General features: G+C 37.3%; 1 protein-coding gene across 6 annotated transcripts in view; it reads left to right on the top strand.

The window, feature by feature from the left end:
• Nucleotides 1–21,941, top strand: part of UBE2Q2 (ubiquitin conjugating enzyme E2 Q2) — a 75,850-nt gene that overhangs the window by 29,574 nt on the left and 24,335 nt on the right. For 4 of the 6 annotated variants that reach the window (XM_045070513.1, XM_004758497.3, XM_004758496.3 and 1 more), the window contains 4 exons: nt 541–625; nt 2,127–2,187; nt 2,938–3,028; nt 10,119–10,177. In XM_045070513.1, coding sequence (XP_044926448.1) covers nt 541–625; nt 2,127–2,187; nt 2,938–3,028; nt 10,119–10,177 — 296 coding nt within the window. Of the gene's footprint in view, nt 1–540; nt 626–2,126; nt 2,188–2,937; nt 3,029–9,488; nt 9,569–10,118; nt 10,178–21,941 lie in introns of all 6 variants that reach the window. The other 2 variants (XR_199899.3, XM_045070512.1) reach the window with 2 other exon arrangements.

Genomic DNA, 21,941 nt, shown 5'->3' with positions numbered 1-21,941 from the left:
AATCTAAAAATGCTCTAAAAAATAAAATCCTAAAGAGAAAAAAATTAATAGTTTAAAAAATCAGTGTAGGGATGTCTGGGTGGCTCAGTGGGTTAAAGCCTCTGCCTTCGGCTTAGGCCATGGTCCCAGGGTCCTGGGATCGAGACCCACATCGGGCTCTCTGCTCCATGGGGAATCTGCCTCCTCCTCTCTCTATCTATATGCGTCTCTGCCTGTCAAATAAATCTTTAAAAAATAAATCAGTGTAGTTTGAGATAGATTTAGGCTATTGTAGGAACCATGGTAATCTAGACATGTTGGTTAGACATATTTTTTTTTTCAGATGATAAGAAACAGTAAATGAGCCAGACTTGTCCCCCATTTTATATTTCTGTTGAAACTTCATAATCCTCAAATTAATTAAACATCTTTGTTTTTTTATGTTGAGTTGTGATTTGTTTTTATAATCTCATTGTAAACTTTCCTTTCTGGTTTATATATCTCAAATCTTTAGTTATCTGACTTTGTAGATTCTGGTAAACAGCAATTTTTATGTTGCAGGGTGCAGTCTCTGGGTCTGTGCAAGCTTCAGATAGACTTATGAAAGAGCTCAGGGACATATACAGATCACAGAGTTATAAAGCAGGTAAGGACCTCTGGATCTCTACTCTGTTGTCCTTATGCTGTTTTCAAAATTTCAGATAGTAAACTTTAGTTCTAATATAACTGGATAGAAACAGAGACGGTTATTAACTTTATTTTAGAGAAGTGAAATGCAGATTTAATCAAGTTATTAACAGATGTGGAAGGTAAAATAGGATGAGTTTACTTGTTCTTTGGGTTTTTGAAAATTGTTTTTATGGATACCTCATGATTTTTTTATCTTCTTGATAACAGGAATTAACTCATGATTTTTAGATTCTGGGAAAAGTATGAGTTATATCTGCTTTGAAAAGTAAATAAGATACATATATTTTTGTATGAACAAAGAACTGTTGCCGAGTTGATTTTTATTATTTTTCCTTATTTTTAAAAAACAAAATCAACTTTTATTGTATTGGTAGTTATAGTATCACTTCAAAAATACGTGTTTTTTTTTTAATTTATTTCATAGTTTGACTTTGAGTGTTCTTTCTTAATGAGACTTAAATATTGTGAAACCTCTCTAATTAAAGTAAAATTCCCTCTTATTGTCAGATTCTAACTGTACTAAAATAAGGGAAAGAGCCAAATTTTAATATATTTGAAAAGGCACCTTTGTGATCCACTCAGTAATTCTGAGTGACCAAATCTAAACCATTAGAATCTACTTAAAATAAAAAGCAAAAAAATTTCCTGCTTTCGAGTGCAAGGTAAGCCAAACTTGATTCTGAATTATTAGAAGTTTTGGCATCCTGTTTTTCATATTAGAAGTCTAAAAGTTTATCTGTAGAAACCTCATCAAGTGCAGTTATATATTTAAATATGGGTTTACTTTTAAATGTTAAATAATTACTTGCTTGTTATAGCATTGTTGGTAGTAGCAAAAAATTAAAAATTAATAATTAGATATAGGTGGAATTGTTTAAATTATGGTATATCCATAAATAAATTGCCATAGAGTTATTAAAAAGATTGACAATAGTTTTCCTATCTACTAAATTGGAAAGATGCCCTGGAAAGTTGAAGGAAGGTTATAAAACTCTGTGGAGGGATTCCATTTTTATAGAAATATTTGCATATGCATAAAAGAGAAGTGTTAAAGTACATAGGATTTTGCGTAATTTTTTCCCCTCCTACGCACAGTTTCTCAACTCATTAAAGAATCGTCTTCATCGATGGCTTTATATAGCTTAGTTCTGTATTTTAATAGCAAAATTTCAAGATGTTGATGGTTACTTAGTGTGTTCATTTATACTGAAGTAGTAGTTATAAGATCAAATAAAGAATAATCTAGAGGCCCCTGGGGGGCTCAGTTGGTTAACCGTCTGACACTTGATTTTGGTGAGCCAGAATGAACTCTAGGTAATAGGATTGAGTCCCACATCAGGCTCCAGGCCCAGCTTGGAATTTCCTCTCTTTCCCTCTGCCTTCCCCCAACCCCTCTCTTTAAAAAAAAAAAAAAAAAAAAAAAAAAAAAAAAAATCTGCGTTTCTATATCTTTACAGGGATTTATTCAGTGGAACTCATAAATGACAGTTTATATGACTGGCATGTTAAACTGCAGAAGTAAGTGACTCTTAGATGCTTACCCAGTCTTTGTAATGATAGACTATCACAATGGAAATTTTTTCTCCCTACTTTGATACCTTATATGGTATGGTTTTTACTTAGAACTTTAGACTATGTTTCTATAGAAATAGTTCTCAGATTGTTAAAATAAGCTGTTTCTTGGGCTTAAATAAGTAAAGTCAGAAAGAGGAAAAGAAGGACCAGCTGTGGGATAAACTGGCTCATGGAGTTAGTAAGATAATTGGGAACTACAGAAACAAAAGTGTGCTTAATAACCTGATTGGCCATGATAACCAGTTTATATTTGGAATGAGGAACTTAAGTAGGCCTGAATATGTAGAATAGTTATAGACAGATTTAGATTTTGTTAGTGATTTCACTTTTTCTGGTCTTGTCTGTGATAAATTTCTCTCCTTGAATCCCTTGGCTAGTATTATAGTTTTAGAGACATTTTCTTTTTGAGTTCTTGAGAAAATATATGTGCATATGACTTTCCTTTAGAATGGCTGCTAACTTTGAATCCCTTATGGGAATGGATGTAAAATCCTGTGACCTTTTTGGACATTTAATCCCAAAGAGTCGGAGGCTATTGCGATTTATTTACCCAGGGACCATAGAGCAATGTTATGTTTGAAACTTACCCAAGGGACTCTGTTTTAGCTCTTGAACTGGTTCATTTTTCTGGTTAGTAAGAAAAAAATCTCTTGATTTTTTAATTTGAATTGTTTTTTACTTTGTAATTCTTAGGGTTGATCCTGATAGTCCTTTGCACAGTGATCTTCAGATCTTAAAAGAAAAAGAAGGCATAGAATATATTTTGCTTAACTTCTCTTTTAAGGTAAGAAAATGTTAAGCGGATTCCATATGTTTCTAATGGGAATGTGTATTTTTATATTGCTTTGGAAAACAATTTGTTGTTACTTGGTCAAGTAGAAGGTATTCATTCCCTGTGGTTCAGGAATTCTCTGCATAGTGTATACCCCACAGGAAATCAGTACTTAAGTACACCAGGAGACCTATATAAAACTGTTCAGAGCAGTGTTATTTATAATAGCACCAAAGAGAAAATAACCGAAGTGTCCATTAGAATGGAGAATTGTGGTGTTCATATAAAAACGAAAAGGAAAATGTGGGTGAATCTTAAACACAGTGTTGAGCTGAAGAAACCAGATCCCAAAACATGTTTCTACAATTTCTTTTATATAGAGCTCAAAAATAGGTGAAACTAAATTTATATTGTTTAGGGTGTGCATCTCAGTGGAAGCTGTATCCCCACTAGTCAGGTGAAAACTGGTCCTTGGAGTGAAAAAATTCTTATATATTACAATGGTCTATGGCTCTTTAAGGGACCACATTACGTAAACAGTTAATGCAGTATGTCTGTGTTAGAGATAGATGAAAAAAAATTTCTAAAATACTTTTTAAAAAAAATTTTTTAAAGATTTTATTTATTTATTTGACTGAGAGAGATCACAAGGAGGCAGAGCAGCAGGCAAAGAGAGAGAGAGGAAAGCAGGCTCCCTGCTGAGCAGAGAGACTGACACGGGGCTTGGTCCCAGGAACCTGAGATCATGACCTGAGCTGAAGGCAGACGATCAACCAACTGAGCCAGCCAGGTGCCCCGAATTTCTGAACTATTTCTAAAAAGCTTTCTTAGTAGAGCAAAAATGGAAAGGCTGAGAAACACAGATTTATGGATCCAAACCTGGGTAGGTTCAAGAAAAGCAAAGGCATGGTTTCCATAAGTTGAGGAGAGGGTGTACATCTAGGTGAGAGGGAGGGAGTTGTGAACTCTGAAAGGGACATCTGGGGATTTCTTGGAAACTGGCTGTAGTCTGATTCTTGACCAGAGTGCTGGTTACATGGATGCATATTTTAGAATATATAATGGTTTACCTTTATATTTTATGTACTTTTCTGAATTTATAGGTTATATTTAATAGTTTTTATTTTATTTTATTTATTCATTTATGACTGAGAGAGATAGCCAGAGAGGGAACACAAGCACAGGGAGCTGGAGAGGGAGAAGCAGTCTCCCGGATACGGGGCTCAATCCCAGGACTGTGATCATGACCTGAGCCGAAAGCAGACGCTTAAGGACTGAGCCAACCAGGGGCCCCTTAATAGTTTTTTTTGAATGTTAAGAGTAAAGGTTGAAAAATAACGATGGTATTTTGATAAAATGCAATGATGTAATATGAAATGAGGATAAATGTATTCCTCTTAAAACTCTTGTTTCAAAAAAAAAAAAGCAGGTGTTTCTAAGGAGTTTTGTATTTGAATTATATGGAACTTCTTTTTGCTGTGTTCTTTTAAATTGGGAAGAAAAAATTATGTAGCAATTGCCTTACAGATACATCTATTTTTTCTATTTTAGTTAGGTAGATGTCAGTGCATTAGGGACTCTGGAAGGCTTGAGGACATGGAGGGATCTAAAATATAATCCTGTTTTTCAAGAGCCTGCAGTTTTTCTTGGGGAGAAGTCTGTGATGAAGTCTATACTGCTTCAGAGACCATGATGAAGAGTCTGGGATTTTAACTTTTATACAGTAAAGAACCAGTAGAGGTTTTTAGGTAGGGGCATAATTGATTATCTTTTTTTAAAACAATAATTATGTCTCCGCATCAGAATAGAGTTTGGATAAGATAGATTTCTGAGACTAGTTGGGGCTTTGATTTTGATCTGGGCAAGGAGTAATGTGCTGGAATACATGAGAGTAGACAGATATGAGGGGTTTTTAAGGAAAAAAGCAAAGACATGAAAGAATATACTTTAAAAAAGGCTAATTTTCTGAAAACTTTTTACTTAGCTTTTGTGTGTATATATTTTTGTTTGTTGATATATTCTTATTTATGATTGGACTTTGTTCAAGTTATTATTGTTATTGTTCAAATAACAAAAATGTCAAATGTCTGTATTTTCCCTATATTTCATTATTGTAGAAACTTTTGTGGTTGTCATTTGGGTTGTCTTCCTAGAGAGTGAGTCTAGTATATATTTACTGAAGTTGCTAATGTGACTGTATTTTTACTGATTGATATGGTGAAAAACCAGGATAGTAGCTTTAAAAAAAAAAAAAATATATATATATATATATGGAATGTTTTAACTCAGCAGTCTTAACAATTTTATTAAGTCATATACCCATTTGTCCAATACCAAGCCTAAGAAATAGAACCTTACACCTGAAACTGATGTAAATTGTGTCAGTTATACTAAAAAAAAAGTAGGGTCTTTTTTCCCATCAGGGCCTTTGAAAGCCCCCTGTGTGTCCCTTCCCTCTCACTTTCTTCTCAAGAGGTATCTTTAAGGGAATATGAAATCTTGACCAGGAAACTGAAAGACTTGTGGCTGCGCTTAATGTTTTCATGATATTTTCCTACTCTAGGCAGAACTTCAGGGAGGGGATGATCTGGGAGGTAAATGGCTGAAATTCTGTTGCATTTATCTTTCTGGAACATGACTCCTGATACCAGAAAGAAGGGCCATTGCTAGGGCTGGAATATTTCTTAAGAGGGCTGAGAAAAATGTGATTGCTCTGAACTAAGTGACCTTGGCAAACTGAACTACCAACTTATTAAGTATCAGGATCCACAGAATTGGAGGATAGCAGATATGAGTCAGAACAGTGATTTACAGGAAGGAGCATGAACAGTATTTATGGCCTCAGATGTGCATGGTGACAACTTGAAAGTCATGAGTAGTAAGAAAATGGAACCCGAGATACAGTATAACACAAGGTTGGGGATAGGGGCAGGAGGGAATGGAGACCTATTAGATTCATCAGCAGCCTGGAAACTGTATTATGCTATGCTCTTACGGAAATGGTGGTCTGGTTTTTCAAGCCGTGTCTGAATTACTGAACTGAATTCTGAGGTAGTATTTTTTTTAATTTTATTTTTTATTTATTTTCAGCATAACAGTATTCATTATTTTTGCACCACACCCAATGCTCCATGCAATCTGTGCCCTCTATAATACCCACCACCTGGTACCCCAACCTCCTACCCCCTGCCACTTCAGATTGTTTTTCAGAGTCCATAGTCTCTGATGGTTCACCTCCCCTTCCAATTTCCCCCAACTCTAAGGTAGTATTTTAAAAAGGGTTTATTTAGACAACTTGGGTTCATTTAGAAAATAGTGGCAAGGATTTGAAAGAGATTTCCATGTCCTCTGGTAGCTGGTTAAATTTTAGATTTAGAGAGAAAAACATAGGGGTTCATGAGAGCTTGTTTTTAACTATTTAAAGGGCTGTGTATGTGTATGTGTATGGTTTTTTTTAGATTATTTATTATTATTATTATTGTTATTGTTATTTTCTTTTTTTTTGAGAGAGAGAGAGAGTGAGCAAACACAAGCTAGGGGAGCAGCAGTGGGAGAGGGAGAAACAGACTCCCTGCTGAGCAGGGAGCCTGGTATGGGGGCTTGATCCCAGGACTGTGGAATCATGACCTGAGCTGAAGGCAGACACTTAACTGACTGAGCCACCCAGGTGCCCCTCGTTCTTGTTTTTGATTAACACAAAGCATGATATGAAAACTAGTAAGTCAGACTTTAAAGAAGCAATTTTCAGCTCAGTATAAAGGAAGTGATAGCTATGTAGAGTCATTCAGTGAGTTTTTCAAGAGTAGAATGTTCCTCATTTTTAAACTTTTCTTGAGAGGCAGAGATGTTGAATTAAAAACTTCATGATATCCTTGTAAACCTTGAGATTCTCAGTTTCTGCATTAGTGTACCCAGATAACTCAAATGTCTTTTTTTAAAAAATATTTTATTTATTTATTTGACACAGAGAGAGAGAGATATCACAAGTAGGCAGAGAGGCAGGCAGAGAGAGGGGGGAAGCAGGCTCCCTGCTGAGCAGAGAGCCCCATGTGGGGCTTGATCCCAGGACCCTGAGATCATGACCTGAGCCGAAGGCAGAGGCTTAACCCACTGAGCCACCCAGGTGCCCCTCAAATGTCTGTTTTAACAATCATCCTCATCCTCCCCACGATAACCCTTTAAGGAACTCTTATTTCTATAAAATATTAATTACTGAGTTCCTTGGTGCAGTTTATGTTTATTGAGCAGAGTCTCTAGGTTTTGATGTGGAGGAGTTACTCTGAAGAATTACTTAAAATGAAGGTAGTTCTCCTGGTCGTATAATCAATTTAAAAAGGCTTATCTTTTGGGATCACATATTTAAAGATCTAAAGAGTAGGAGATTAAATGAAGTTGTACTTTACTAAGCTTTGCATCTATACCCTTAATTATATCTGTTAAGTAGCTCACCTTTTATCTACAGTTTATTTGAAAGTAGGTTTAGTAATTGTCATTAAGTTGGCATCTTGTGTGGGTATGTTCTCCCTTGCAGTAGAAATCTAAGATTATCTGATTTAACCATTAGAAGTATGCTTTTTATCTGCCTTTCCTGTTAGAATTGCATTTTCATAGTTTATATGTTCTTTAGAATCTTATTTGAGGATGGGTGGAAGTAGGAAGTTAAAGTAAGTTACTGGAATTAGCTGCTTATTCTTCTGGTTCAAACTATATTTTTGTGTTTATTGGAAATAAGTGGATGAGACAGATATTTGTTTACCTCCCTTAGCCTCAGATTCGTTTGAGACAATTAGTTCTTCCTTTTTATTTGACCACAGATATTGAAGGTAATTTCTCTTAGACTTCCTGCCATGTCTTTATTAGAGGCAGTGTGCTTTTTCCTTACCCAACTGCTGTAGGGAAATGAGGGGCAGCCTTCTTGGCTTCCTGACCACCAAGAGACAAACCTCTAATGCTCTTGGCCACCTTGGCTACCATTGTTGATTTAGTTCATAAAAAGAAAAATCTCTGTTCTTCAGGGAATCTTCTTCTAGGACTGAGGATTTGAAAAAGAGAATTGTTCTTGTAGCCTGAGAATTAGTTGAGGTTTCTTTTCTCTTCTCTTCATATGTTTTTATCAAGTCTGATGATCTTTGTCTTTTAATTAGAACAGTTAGTCTATTTGCATTTAATATTATTTGACATTTGGATTTCAATCCCATCTCCTAAGTGCTTTTTTACTTTTCTTGTTATTCCATTCTCCTTTTTCTCATATTTTGGATTTTTTTTTAATTGTTCCAGTTTCTCACCTCTTTTAGCTTAGTACTTGGGTGTTCTCTTACTCTTCTTAACTGCCTAGCAGCTACAGTGTATATCCTTGTCAAAGTGTAATGTAAATTTAATTTGTATTTTACCTTTTCCTCATCAATGAGAAGACTTAGAATGTGGATTCCCTGTCAAATAATGTGCTTTCATGCATTTTCTGTACTTACCTAGAAGCTATACATCATTGTTCAGTAATTAGTCAGTATTCAGTCACAATTGCATATTTGTTCTTTTCATGGTCTTTATTCTTCATATTTCCATCTAGAGTCCTATTTCTTCTGTCTGAAGAATATTCTTTATTTCCTTTAGCTTGGATCTCCTGACAAGAAAACAACTTTATTGTGAAATCATTTTTTTGAAAGTATCTGAATTGGGTATAGATTTTTAGGTTAGAAATTTCTTTTAGCAACTCAAAAACTTACCATTCCCTCATTGGGGCTTCCATTATTTCTGTTGAAATATTCATAGTGCCTACACCTTGTGATGTCTTTCAATTTTGGAAAATTCTCAAGACGTTCTCTTTAAATATTGCTTCAGTCCCATTCTCTTATGTCATTTTAGGACTCTATATATGATAAGCCTTTCTAATACATTCCCCTGTGTCTTGTCATTTTCTGCATTTTCTACCTTTTTCTTTTGGCTTCATTCTGGATGTCTTTTGGCCTATTTTCCTGTACACTGAATTTCTCTTCCACTAAGTCTCTACTTGTGGTTCAGTTCGTCTGTTAAGTTAGTGATTTCAGTCATTACATTTCTAAGTTTCAGAATTTCTGTATGGTTCATTTTTATAATTTTAGTCCTTTGCCAGGGTTTTCAATCTTGTCTTTTCTTTGCTTGTACATATTCAGCATAGCTATTTTAAAAGCTATGTCTGCTAACTCTATTTAATCTTGAACTCTTACAGTTTTTGTGTCATTTGCTTCTCATTTCCTGGACATGTTTGTCTTAAGTCTTGTGTAACTGCCTATTTTTAGGAATAGACATTTTAAGTGAAAAATTAGCTAATTTTGGAAGCCTTAGATGGTATTCTTCTCCAGAGAGGGTTTATATTTGTCCTTGTCTGTCTTGGGCACTAGCAGTCCAGGGTCAGTGAATCCAGTCAGGGATTTAGGTGTTGTAAAGTTGGACTTCATTCCTTGTCAGTTAGGTCAATTTGTCATTTGTCCTTCAGGGTCCCAACCTAAAGTGTGGGAGACTTGTCAAGGCGTCTCCTTGGTGGACCCCAGCTCCAATTTTTACCTCCCCAGCCCTGTAAGTGTGAGTCTGTGTTCTACTGAGCTTCTTGACTTCTTACCTTCCTCTTCTGTAATTGAAAGAAAACCTAAGGTTTGGGGGTTGGGGGAGAGGCCTGGCTCTCTCTGGGATTCTCTTTTTCTTCCTGATCTTAGCTCTGTAATTGTTAAATTTTAAAAAAAATTGTTAAAATTGTTAAATTCTATCCACCTCTTCTAATTGTCAACCAGAGGATTGCTCTAAGTTACCTAGTGTATCATTATTGGAATGGTCCCTATATATAGTTTTATTGGAAATGGAACACCCCTTCATATTTTTTATAACTGTTTGGCCATGATTTTTTTTCTTTTTTTTTTTTTTCTTTCTTTCTTTCCTTTTTTTTTTTTTTTTTTTTTTTTTTTGCTGTGGTTTTTACTTCATTTTATTTTTGGTACTATTTTTACTTTTATGACCCTCATCATCAGATAATAAATGCACACATTCTTTGTAGACTATTTTAAAATCTTTGAAATAATATAGTATTAAGGGGTTTCTTCAAATTAGTTAAACTTTCCCATTTGCCTTTTAGGATAACTTTCCATTTGATCCTCCATTTGTTCGAGTGGTGTTACCTGTTCTCTCAGGAGGGTAAGTTTAAGTAACTATTTTTTTTGATAGTGTATGTAAGAATCATTTGGAGGATTAGTTAAGTGCTGGGAGGCCTAGAATGCTCAGCTTTACCCCAGGGTTACTGATTCACTCAGTCTGGATGGGAAAAGCTGAGAATATGCATTTCTACAATTCTAAGATGGTCTCAGGTGAAGCCGATATTGCTCATATGGGAACCATCATTTGAGAACTGTTATGTTGTTTATCAGTAGAAGTTTTTAATGTCCCCTATTTGTATACATTTCATCATAAAAAATCAAATGTTTTTCAAATATAAATTGTGACTGATGGCTTAGAGAAATATTTGAGAATGATTCTCACAAGCCTATGATCCCTGGAATAATCACAGAAAAATCTCATGGGCTCCTTCTCCCTGCTCATTGCATTGCTACAATGCAAGGTGGATAGAATTCTTATAGAAGAGTTGTATGAAATTGTGCTGACAAAATATCTTATCATTATGTTGACAGGGTTTTTTGGTGTTTTGTGTTAATTTTCTTTTTTCCTGGTAAGCAAGCTATTAGCTTGTTCAGGAACAGGAAAATACAGGAAAGAGAATGTTTTAGAAAGAAACACGGGTAACAGTAGAAGATAGATTGTGTTCACAAAGCCTGGAAGAATGCAAGACTAGTTAATAGGTGAGGCCCTGTCTTGGGGCACCAGAATGTCTCACTGGATTGAGTGTTGGACTTGAATTCAGCTCAGGTCATGATTTCAGGTCATAAGATCAAGCTCTGCCTTTGGCTCTGTATGCACTCAACGCAGAGTTTGCTTTTTCTCTCCCTCTCCCCCAACCCTGCTTACGTAGGCTGCCCCTCTTTCTCTCTCTCTCTCTCTCTCACAAATAAATCAATCTTTAAAAAAAAAAGAGAGAGAGAGTTGATGGCCCTGTCTTAGAGTGAAGAGAGGACAATCTAAATTGGTACAGCGGGAATGGAAATATGAATGGAAGGGGTAATGTGAAGCAGAATCAGAGTGACTTGGTCTTCATAGTCAACTGTTAAGTGATGAGGAGGATTTACTGGCTAGCTTGGGAAGAACTAAAAAATGTGAAGGACTGATAAAACAGAGTTTTGCAATCTCAGACTCAGGCTAGAGCTTAACCACTGAGTGACTCTGATCAGATTATTGAGCAGTTTTTGTCCCGTGTATTTTATATTCTCCATCTTCTAGCTATTATTCTTCTATTCCTTATCATAGCCATACCTTTTTTTAAAAAAATAATAACTTCATTGTGATACAGTTCACATACGCCAAAACTCACCCTATGAAAGTACAGTTCAGTGTTTTTTTTCATATATTCATAGAGTTTTGTAACCATTGCTGCTATCCAATTTCAGAACATTTTCCTCATTCCCCAAAAGAAACCCTATACCCATTAGCAGTCATTCGTCCTTCCTCCTCAAACTCCCCACCCCACTGACAACCACTAATTTCCTTTCTGTCTCTAAGGATTTTCCTGTTTTTGTATATTTCATGTACATGTGAAGTGGAAATTAATATAATTTCATGTAAGTGGAACAATATGAAATGTAGCCTTCTGTGGCTGGCTTCTTTCACTTAGCAAAATGTTTTTAAAGTTCATGTATATTGTAACATATATTAATACTTCCATTTTATGGATGAATATTCCATTGTATGGCTAAACCACATTTTATTTATTTGTGGACATTTATTATTTCTGCCTCTATCATGTATAATGCTGCTATGAACATTCACATGCATGTTTTTATCTGCATGGATATCTTAATTTCTCTTTCATATATATCTGTGTGGAATTAGTAGGTCCTCTGGTAACTGTTGAACTTTTTGATGAAATGCCTGACTCTTTCCCAAGGTGGCTGCACCATTTATACTCTTACAGCAGTGTTTATGTAATCACATTCTTCACTTCCTATTCACTCTTCAGCCACTGTCCCCTGGCATTAGCAGTTAATATTCCTCCCAAACCACTGTTGCCAACAGAGATTTCCATGTTGGTAAAACCAGGTGTCCCTTTTCTGGCTTTATTATATTTGATTATCTGATTTCTCAGCAAGATCAAAACACTTTTCTCTTGGCCACTGGCTGCATCCTCTCAGTCTCTTTAGCTGGTACCTCCTTGTTCACCTAACTTCTACATGTTGGAGTTCTTCAGAATTTGATACTAGGTCCTTTTTCTTTTCTCTTCCTTCCATTCCTGTGGCTTTTTTTTTTTTTAATTGAATTTTTTTAGAAAATTGTATGTTCACATGCAGCTGTAAGAAATTAAGTAAAGATTCCTTATATACTTCGCCAGTATAATGTTTTACAAAACTGTAGTGTAATATCACAATGAGAGTGTGATAAAATCCATAGAACTTAGATTTTCCCAGTTTTTCTTATAACTCATTTGTGTATATGTATGAAGTTCTGCATAACTTGATCACCTGTGTAGGTTTGTGTATCCACCACCACAGTGAAGATACTGAAGTTCCAAATACATAGGAATCCTCCTTCTTGTCTTCTCAAACCATGCCCATCTCCTCTTAAACACCCAATTCCCCTAACTCCTGGCAACCGCTAATCTTTCCTGCATTTTTTAAAAAGAATTATTTATTTATTTATTTATTTGACAGACAGAGATCACAAGTAGGCAGAAAGGCAGGCAGAGAGAGGAAGGGAAGCAGGGTCCCCGCTGAGGAGAGAGCCCGACGCAGGGCTCGATCCAGGACCCTGAGATCATGACCTGAGCCAAAGGCAGCGGCTTAACCCACTGAGCCACCCAGGCGCCCCTCTTTCCTGCATTTTTAATGTTTTATCATTTCAAAAAGCATTGCTACATAAATGGGATCCCACATTTTGGGATTCTAACTTCTAGGAATTAGTATTTTTAACTCATCCTGATTCCTGGAGATTCATCTACTTATATGACTAGTTTGTTCATTTTTATTCTGTGGTGTACCATATACTACAGTTTAACCAGACACTTCTTGAAGGACTTCCAGCCTGATTCTAGTGTTTGGTTATTACAAATAAAGCTGTGAGTGCTTCTGTACACATTTTTGTATAAATGTGTTTTGCTTTCTCATGTGTTTTGCTTTTGCATGTCCAGGATTACAGTGGCTGAGTCCTATAGTTATTGTAGCGTATTGAATTATTAAAGAAATTGTTAAACTGTTTTCCGTAGTGGCTTACCATTTTATATTCCAACAAGGAATGTATAAGTGATTTAGTTTCTCTACATTCAGCACTTGGTTTTTCCATTTGTTTTTATTTTAGCCATTCTGATTAGTGATACCTCACTGTGGTTCCCATTTAAAAAAAAAAATAGCATTATTAGGCTATCTAGAATCAACTTTTTTTTTTTTATTAACCTATAATGTATTATTTGTTTCAGGGGTACAAGTTTGTACCAACCTCCTTCACTCTAGGAACCCTCAGTTTGTTTCCTGAGATTAAGAGTCTCTTGTGGTTTGTCTCCCTCTCTAGTTTCTTCTTATTTCATTTTTTCCTTTCTTCCCCTATTATCCTCTGCCATGTTTCTCAAATTCCACATATCCGTGAGATTGCATGATAATTTTCTCTGATTGACTTACTTTGCTTAGCATAATGCCCTCTAGTTCTACCCTAATCATTGCAAATGGCAGGATTTTATTTTTTATGGCTGCATAATATTCCATTGTGTAGGTCCCTGGGTATACACAATATGTGAGCCACCCAGGCACCCCATTCAGGGACATTAATACCCCCCTCACCGCAATGGACAGATCATCTAAGCAAAAGATTGACAAGGAAATAGAGCTTTAAATGACACACTGGACTAGATGGACTTCACAGACAGATTCAGACCATTCCTTCCCAAAGCTATAGAACATATATTCTTCTCTAGCACACATGGAACATTCTCCTCACTGGATCACATCCTGGGTCACAAATCAGGTCTCAACCAGTATCAGAAGATGGGGATTATTCTCTGCATATTTTCGGACCACAATGCTTTGAAAGTGAAGCTCAGTCATAAGAGGAATGTTGGAAATAACTCCGATACACGGAGGCCAAAGAGCATCCTACTAAAGAATGAATGGGTCAACCAGACAATTAAAGGAGAATTTTTAAAATTCATGGAAACAAATGAAAATGAAAACACAACTCTTCAAAAGCCTTTGGGATGCAGTAAAAGAGGTCTGAAGGTTGAGGAATTCAGCACTTCAAGCCTTTCTCAAGAAATAAGAAAGGTCTCAAATACAAACTTAACCCTACACCTAACGGAGCTGGAGAAAGAACAGCAAATAAAGCCTAAACCAACTAGAAGAGAAATAATAAAAATCAGAAAAGAAATCAATCAAATAGAAACCAAAAGAACAGCAGAACGGATCAACGAAACTAGGAGCTGATCCATTGAAGGAATTAATAAGCTTGGTAAATCCCTGACCAGACTTATCAAAAAAAGAGAGAGAGAGAAAGGACCCAAATATATAAAATCATGAATGAAAGAGGAGACATCACAACAAACATCAAAGAAATACAAAGAAGTATAAGAACCTATATGAGCAACTATATGCCAAGAAATTAGGCAATCTGGAAGAAATGGATGCATTCCTAGAGACATATAAACTATCAAAACTGAAACAAGAAGAAACAGAAAACCTCAATGCACCTATAACCAACAAGGAAATTCAAGCAGTAATCAAAAATTTCACAACAAACAAGAGCCCAAGGCCAGATGGCTTCCCAGGGAAATTCTACCATTTAAAGAAGAATGAATATCTATTCTTCTGAAACTGTTCCAAAAACAGAAATGGAAGGAAAGCGTCCACACTCTATGAAGCCAGCATTATCTTGATTATAAAATCAAAGACCCTACCAAAAAGGAGAATTACAGACCAATATCCCTGATGAACATGGGTGCCAAAATTCTCACCAAGATACTAGCCAACAGGATCCAACAGTACATTAACAGGATTATTTTTCATGACCAAGTGGGATTTATTCCTGGACTGCAAAGATGGTTCAACATTCACAAATTAATCAATATGATACACCACATTAATAAAAGAAAGAATGAAAACCATATGATCCTCTCAACTGATACAGTAAAAGCAAATGCAAAACCAATGCTTTTGACAAAGTATAGCATCCTTTCTTGAGACAAAGTATAGCATTCTTTCTTGATTAAGTCTTAACAGTGTAGAGATAGAGGGTACATACTTCAGTATCATAAAAGCCATCTATGTAAAACCCACAGTGAATTATTTGCAATGGGGAAAACTGAGAGCTTTTACCCTAAGGTCAGAAACACAGAAGGGATGTCCACTATCACCACTGCTGTTCAACACAGTACTACAAGTACCAGCCTCAGGAATCAGACAACAAAAAGAAATAAAAGGCATCTAAATTGGCAAAGAACAAGTCAAACTCTCACTCTTTGCAGATGTTATGATACTTTATGTGGAAAACCCAAAAGACTACATACCAAAACTGCTAGGACTCACACAGGAATTCAGCAAAGTGACACTATATAAAAGCAATGCATGAAAATTAGCTGCATTTCTATACACCAACAACGAGACAGAAGAAAGAGAAATTAAGGAGTTGATTCTATTTACAATTGTGCACCCAAAACAGTAAGATACATAGGAATAAATCTAACTACAGAGGCAAAGGATTTGTACTCAGAAAACTACAGAGTACTCATGAAAGAAATTAAGACACCAAGAAATGGAAAAATGTTCCATGCTCATGGATTGGAAGAACAAATATTGTGAAAATGTCTATGCTATCTAGATAATCTACACAGTCAATGCAATTGCTATCAAAATACCATCAACTTTTTTCATGGAAATGGAACAAATCATCCTAAAATTTGTATGGAACCAGAAAAGAACCTCAACAGTCAGAGGTATGTTGATAAAACCAAAATTCATGGCATCAAAATCCCAGACTTCAAGCTGTATTACAAATCATCAAGACGGTATGGTATTGGCCCAAGAACAGATACATAAATCAATGGAACAGAACAGAGAACTCAGCTATACAACCTCATCTCTATGGTCAACTAATCTTCAACAAAGCAGGAAAGAAGATCCAATAGAAAAAAGACAGTCTCTTCTACAAATGGTTTTGGGAAAATTGGACAGTCACGTGCAGAAGACTGAAACTCCCCATTTCCTTTCACCATACAAAAAAAAAAAAAAAAAAAAGACTCAAAATGGATGAAGGACCTAAATATGAGCAGGAATCGATCAAAATCCTAGAGGATAACACAGACAGCAACCTCTTCAAACTCAGTCACAGAAAGTTCTTCCTAGATGTATCTCCAAAGTCAAGGGAAGCAAGGGCAAAAATGAACTCCTGGGACTTCATCAAGATCAAAAGCTTTTGCACAGCAAAGGAAACAGTCAACAAAACCAAAAGATAACCCACAGAATGGGAGAAGATATCTGCAAATGACAGATAAAGGACTAGTATCCAAAATCTATGAAGAACTTGTCAAACTCAAGACCCAAGGAATAAATAATCCAATTAAGAAATGGACAGAAGACATGAACAGACATTTCTGCTTAGAAGACATCCGAATCACCAAAAGACACATGAAAAATGTTCCACATCACTAGCCATCAGGAAAACTCAAATCAAAACCAGAGTGAGATACCACCTCCCATCAGTCAGAATGGCTAAAATTAACAAGTCAGGAAACAGTAGATGTAGGCAAGGACGCAGAGAAAGAGGAACCCTCCTACACAGTTGGTGGGAATGCAAGCTGGTGCAGCCACTCTGGAAAATAGTATGGAGATCCCTCAACGAGTTTAAAATACAGCTACCCTATGACCCAACAATTGCACTACTGGGTAATCACCCCAAAGATATGAATGTAGTAATCCAAAGGTGCACCTATACACCAGTGTTATAGCACTAATGTCCACAAGAGCCAAACTATGGAAAGAGCCTAGATGCCTGTTGACAGATGAATGGATAAAGATGTGGGGGGTGTGTGTGTGTGTGTACACAGTGTGTGTGTGTATATATATATATACACACAAACACATATATATGTGTTGACAGATGAATGGATAAAGATGTGATATGTGTGTGCGTGTGTGTGTGTGTACAATTCTCTATTTTTAAGCGTCTGCCTTTGGGTCAGGTCATGATCGCAGGGTCCTGGGATGGAGCCCCATATTGGACTCCCTGCTCAGCGGGAAGCCTGCTTTCCCTCTCCTACCCCCCTTGCTTGTGTTCCTGCTCTCGCTGCCTCTCTCTGTCAAATAAATAAATAAAATCTTTAAAAAAAGTTCCCTCCTGTTATTGTATTATTGTCCATGTGTTTCTTTGATTTTGTTATTAATTGGCTTATATAATTGGCTATTCCCATGTTAGGGGCAATGAATATTTACAGTTGATAGACCCTTTATGTATACTAGAGTGTCCTTCCTCATCTCTTACTACAGTCTTTGATTAAAAATCTAATTTGTCTGATAAGGGTCACCAGCCCAGCTTTCTTTTGATGTCCATTAGCATCGTGCTAATCATAAATGGTTTTTACCCCCTCACTTTGAATCTGGAAGTGTCTTTGAGTCTAGAAGGAGTCTCTTGCGGACAGCATATTGATGGGTCTTGCTTTTTTATCCAGTCTGATACCCTGTGTCTTTTGATTGAGGCAGTTAGCCCATTTACATTCAGGGTAACTATTGAGAGAGATGAATTTAGTGCCATGGTATTGTCTGTAAGGTGACCGTTTTCTGTATATGGTCTCTGTTCCTTTCTGGTCTGTGGTACTTTGGGGCTCTCACTTTGCTTAGAGGACCCCTTTCAATATTTTTTGTAGGGCTGGTTTGGTGATTTGCAAATTCTTTTAGTTTCTGTTTGTCCTGGAAGCATTTTATCTCTCCTTCTATTTTCAATGACAGCCTAGCTGGATAAAGTATTCTTGGCTGCATGTTTTGCTCATTTAGTTCCCTGAATATATCATGCCAGTCCTTTCTGGCCTGCAAGGTCTCTGTGGATAGGTCTGCTGCCAATCTAATTTTTCTGACATTGTAGCTTACAGACCTCGTGTCCTGAGCTGCTTTCAGGATTTTCTGTCTGTCTCTGAGATTTGTAAGTTTTGCTGTTAGATGTCAGGGTGTTGACCTATTTTTATTGATTTTGAGGGGAGTTCTCTGTGCCTCCTGGATTTTGATGCCTGTTCCCTTCCCCAGAGTAGGGGAGTTCACCACTATAATCTGTTCCAATATACCTTCTGCCATCTCTTTCTTCATCATCGGGGATTCCAATTATTCTGTTTTGCTTTATGGTATCTCTTATCTCTCAAATTCTCCCATTGCATCTAGTAGTTGTTTATCTGTCTTTTTCTCAGCTTCTTGATTCTCCGTCATTTGGTGTTCTGTACCACTAATTCTCTCTTCTGCCTCATTTTTCCTAGCTAGAGCCTCCATTTTCAATTCCACCTTATAAATAACCTTTTTGATTTCTACTTGGTTAGATTTTTTGTTCTCCAGAAAGGGATTCTCTAATGTCTTCTCTGCTTTTTTCCAAGCCCAGCTAGTTTCTTTATAATATGTTATTCTGAACCCTAATTCCGACATCTTACTAAGGTCCATATTGATGAGGTCCCTGGCAGTAGTACTGACTCTTGTTCTGTTTTGTGAGGTGAGTTTTTCCATTTTGTCATTTTGTTGAAGAACAGATGAACAAGAGAACAAAATCTTGAAAGGGTAACAACAACCTTAGAGAAATATACATTAAATAAAACAGAAGAGACTTGCAACCGGGTGGAAAAGAAAACAGAGAAAAGAGGGAAAAAAAGAACATGATCAGGCTGGTGAATAGAATAGACCATACTAGATTTTGGGTCTGTTTTGGTCTGTTAGAAGAATTTGCATCCCAGAATTTTAAAGAAAATCTACATATATACAACAATCAGGTTAAATACAATGGCATGTGACTGTAACAATGAAAATTAAAGATTTTTAAGAAAGGAATTGATAAGAAATTGGTTGAAAAAGGACAGAACAATTCCAAAAGAAAAATAAGGAAGTAGAAAATTTAAGAAATTAAAGTTGAAGACTAAAGGATCATGGGAAAAAAGCCATAATTCTATATACTGAATTCCCCTAGAGCTGGAGTGTGTAGTTCTTCTTGATGGGTAAACTTGGTCTTGGCTGGATGTTCTTGCTGATGTTCTGGGGGAGGGGCCTGTTGCAGTAATTCCCAAATGTCTTTGCCCCAGGTAGAATTGCAGCACCCTTGCCAGTGGCCAGGCTGAGTAACCTGTTCTAGTTTGCTCTCTGTGGCTTTTGTTCCCTGAAAGCTTTCCTCACAGCTTTAGAGGAAGAGAGTGAAAATGGCCTCCCAATCTCTGCCCTGGAGGAGCCAAGAGCTTTAGACCCCACTCCTCAGTGCACCCTCAGAGAAAAGCAGGCAGTCACTCTTGTCTCCCTGGTCTTCACCCACACTCCATGCTCACCATGCCTGTGACCGAGCATTTCTTTCTCTGGCATATGACCTTGTTCGGAGACTCCAAACCCAGCAGATTCCTGCAGTGATCTCCCATGCTGCTCTTCCTGGGGAGGAAGGTGGGTCTGCCCGGTTCTGCCATTTGTTGGGTCGCTGCTCGAAGAGCAGTGGTCCAGCTGTGCCTTGGATCATGGTTTATGGCGACCCCAAACTGAGAGTCCACTTCTTGGCTCATTGTTTGCAGCCAGCTTCCCCTCTCTTATACCTTGGAGCCCTGCTCCACTCAAGCACCCTTAGTCTTTCTGTGACCCTGAGGGTGCTGAGACCACATTGTCTCAGCAAGGGTGTCTCCCCTCCCCAACTCTGCCAGCCACAGGAGCAATTTTGTGCTTTGCTGCTCTGTCACTTGATGGGAGCTGGCTGATGGCAGACTCCCTCTCCCCTTGGTCTACCTTCTCATTTATCGACTCGGATTCACTTCTCCACACCCTCCTACCTTGCAGAAAGTAGTCGCTTTTCTGTTGATAGAGTTGCTGCTATTATTTTTTTTTAAAGATATTATTTATTTGTTTGACAGATCACAAGTAGGCAGAGGCAGGCAGAGAGGGAAGGGGAAGCAGACTCCCTGCTGAGTAGAGAGCCCAATGCAGGGCTCAGTCCCAGGATCCTGAGATCATGACCTGAGCTGGAGGCAGATACCCAACCCACTGAACCACCTTGGTACCCCAGTTGCTGCTATTCTTTTCTTCGTTCTCCACTTGAATTCATTAGGTGTTCAGAATGGTTTGATAGTTATCTAGCCGAATTATTGGAACCAGAAGAAATTTAGGTCTCTTCCTCCTTCAGCTTTAGAATTACCTCATTGTGGTTTTTTTTTTTTTTTTTTTTAATTTCTTTTCAGCGTAACAGTATTCATTGTTTTGCACCACACCCAATGCTCCATGCAATACGTGCCCTCCTTAATACCCACTACCTGGCTCCCCCAACCTCCCATCCCCCACCCTTCAAAACCCTCAGTTTGTTTTTCAAGAGTCCATAGTCTCTCATGGTTCGACTCACCTACCAATTTCCAACAACTCCCTTCTCCTCTCCATCTCCCCATATCCTTTTGCTATGCTCTACAAATAAGTGACTTATTGACTCAGCATAATCTCTTCCAGGCCTGTCCATGTTGCTACAAAATTTGGATATTCATCCTTAGTGTATATGGACCACATCTTCCTTATCCATTCATCCGTTGAAGGGCATCTTGGTTCTTTCCACAATTTGGCGACCGTGGCCATTGCAGCTATAAACATTGGGGTACAGATAGCCCTTCTTTTCACTACGTCTGTATCTTTGGGGTAAATACCCAGTAGTGCAATTGCAGGGTCATAGGAAAGCTCTATTTTTAATTAATTAATTAATTTATTTATTTATTCCCGCATAACAGTATTCATTGTTTTTGCATCATACCCGTGCTCCATGCAATCCGTGCCTTCTCTAATACCCACCAACCTCCCACCCCTCACCCCTTCGAAACCCTCAGAGTCCATAGTCTCTCATGGTTCACCTCCCCTTCAATTTCCCTCAACTCTCTTCTCCTCTCCATCTCCCCTTGTCCTCCATTCTATTTGCTATGCTCCACAAATAAGTGAAACCACATGATAATTGACTCTCTCTGCTTGAATTATTTCACTCAGCATAATCTCTTCCAGTTCCGTCCATGTTGCTACAAAAGTTGGGTATTCATCCTTCTTGATGGAGGCATAATACTCCATAGTGTATATGGACCACATCTTCTTTATCCATTCGTCCATTGAAGGGCATCTTGGTTCTTTCCACAGTTTGGCGACTGTGGCCATTGCTGCTATAAACATTGGGGTACAGATGGCCCTTCTTTTCACTACATCTGTATCTTTGGGTAAATACCCAGTAGTGCAATTGCAGGGTCATAGGGAAGCTCTATTTTTAATTTCTTAAGGAATCTCCACACTGTTCTCCAAAGTGGCTGCACCAGCTCGCATTCCCAGCAGTGGAAGAGGGTTCCTCTTTCTTCACATCCTCTCCAAAACACGTTGTTTCCTGTCTTGCTAATCTTGGCCATTGTAACTGGTGTAAGCTGATATCTCAGTGTGGTTTTAATTTGAATCTCCCTTATGGCTAGTGATGATGAACATTTTTTCATGTGTCTGATAGCCATTTGTATGTCTTTATTGGAGAAGTGTCTGTCCATATCTTCTGCCCATTTTTTAAAAAAATTTGTTCAATTTATTTGTTTTCAGAAAAACAGTATTCATTATTTTTTCAGCACACCCAGTGCTCCATGCAATCTGTGCCCTCTAGA

The sequence above is a fragment of the Mustela putorius genome, unplaced genomic scaffold (genome assembly GCF_011764305.1).
Source record: "Mustela putorius furo isolate JIRA1106 unplaced genomic scaffold, ASM1176430v1.1 tig00003972_pilon_pilon_pilon, whole genome shotgun sequence".
NCBI lineage: Eukaryota > Metazoa > Chordata > Mammalia > Carnivora > Mustelidae > Mustela > Mustela putorius.
The sequence above is the reverse complement of the archived record's forward strand: the minus strand, read 5'-3'. Positions and strand labels throughout refer to the sequence as shown.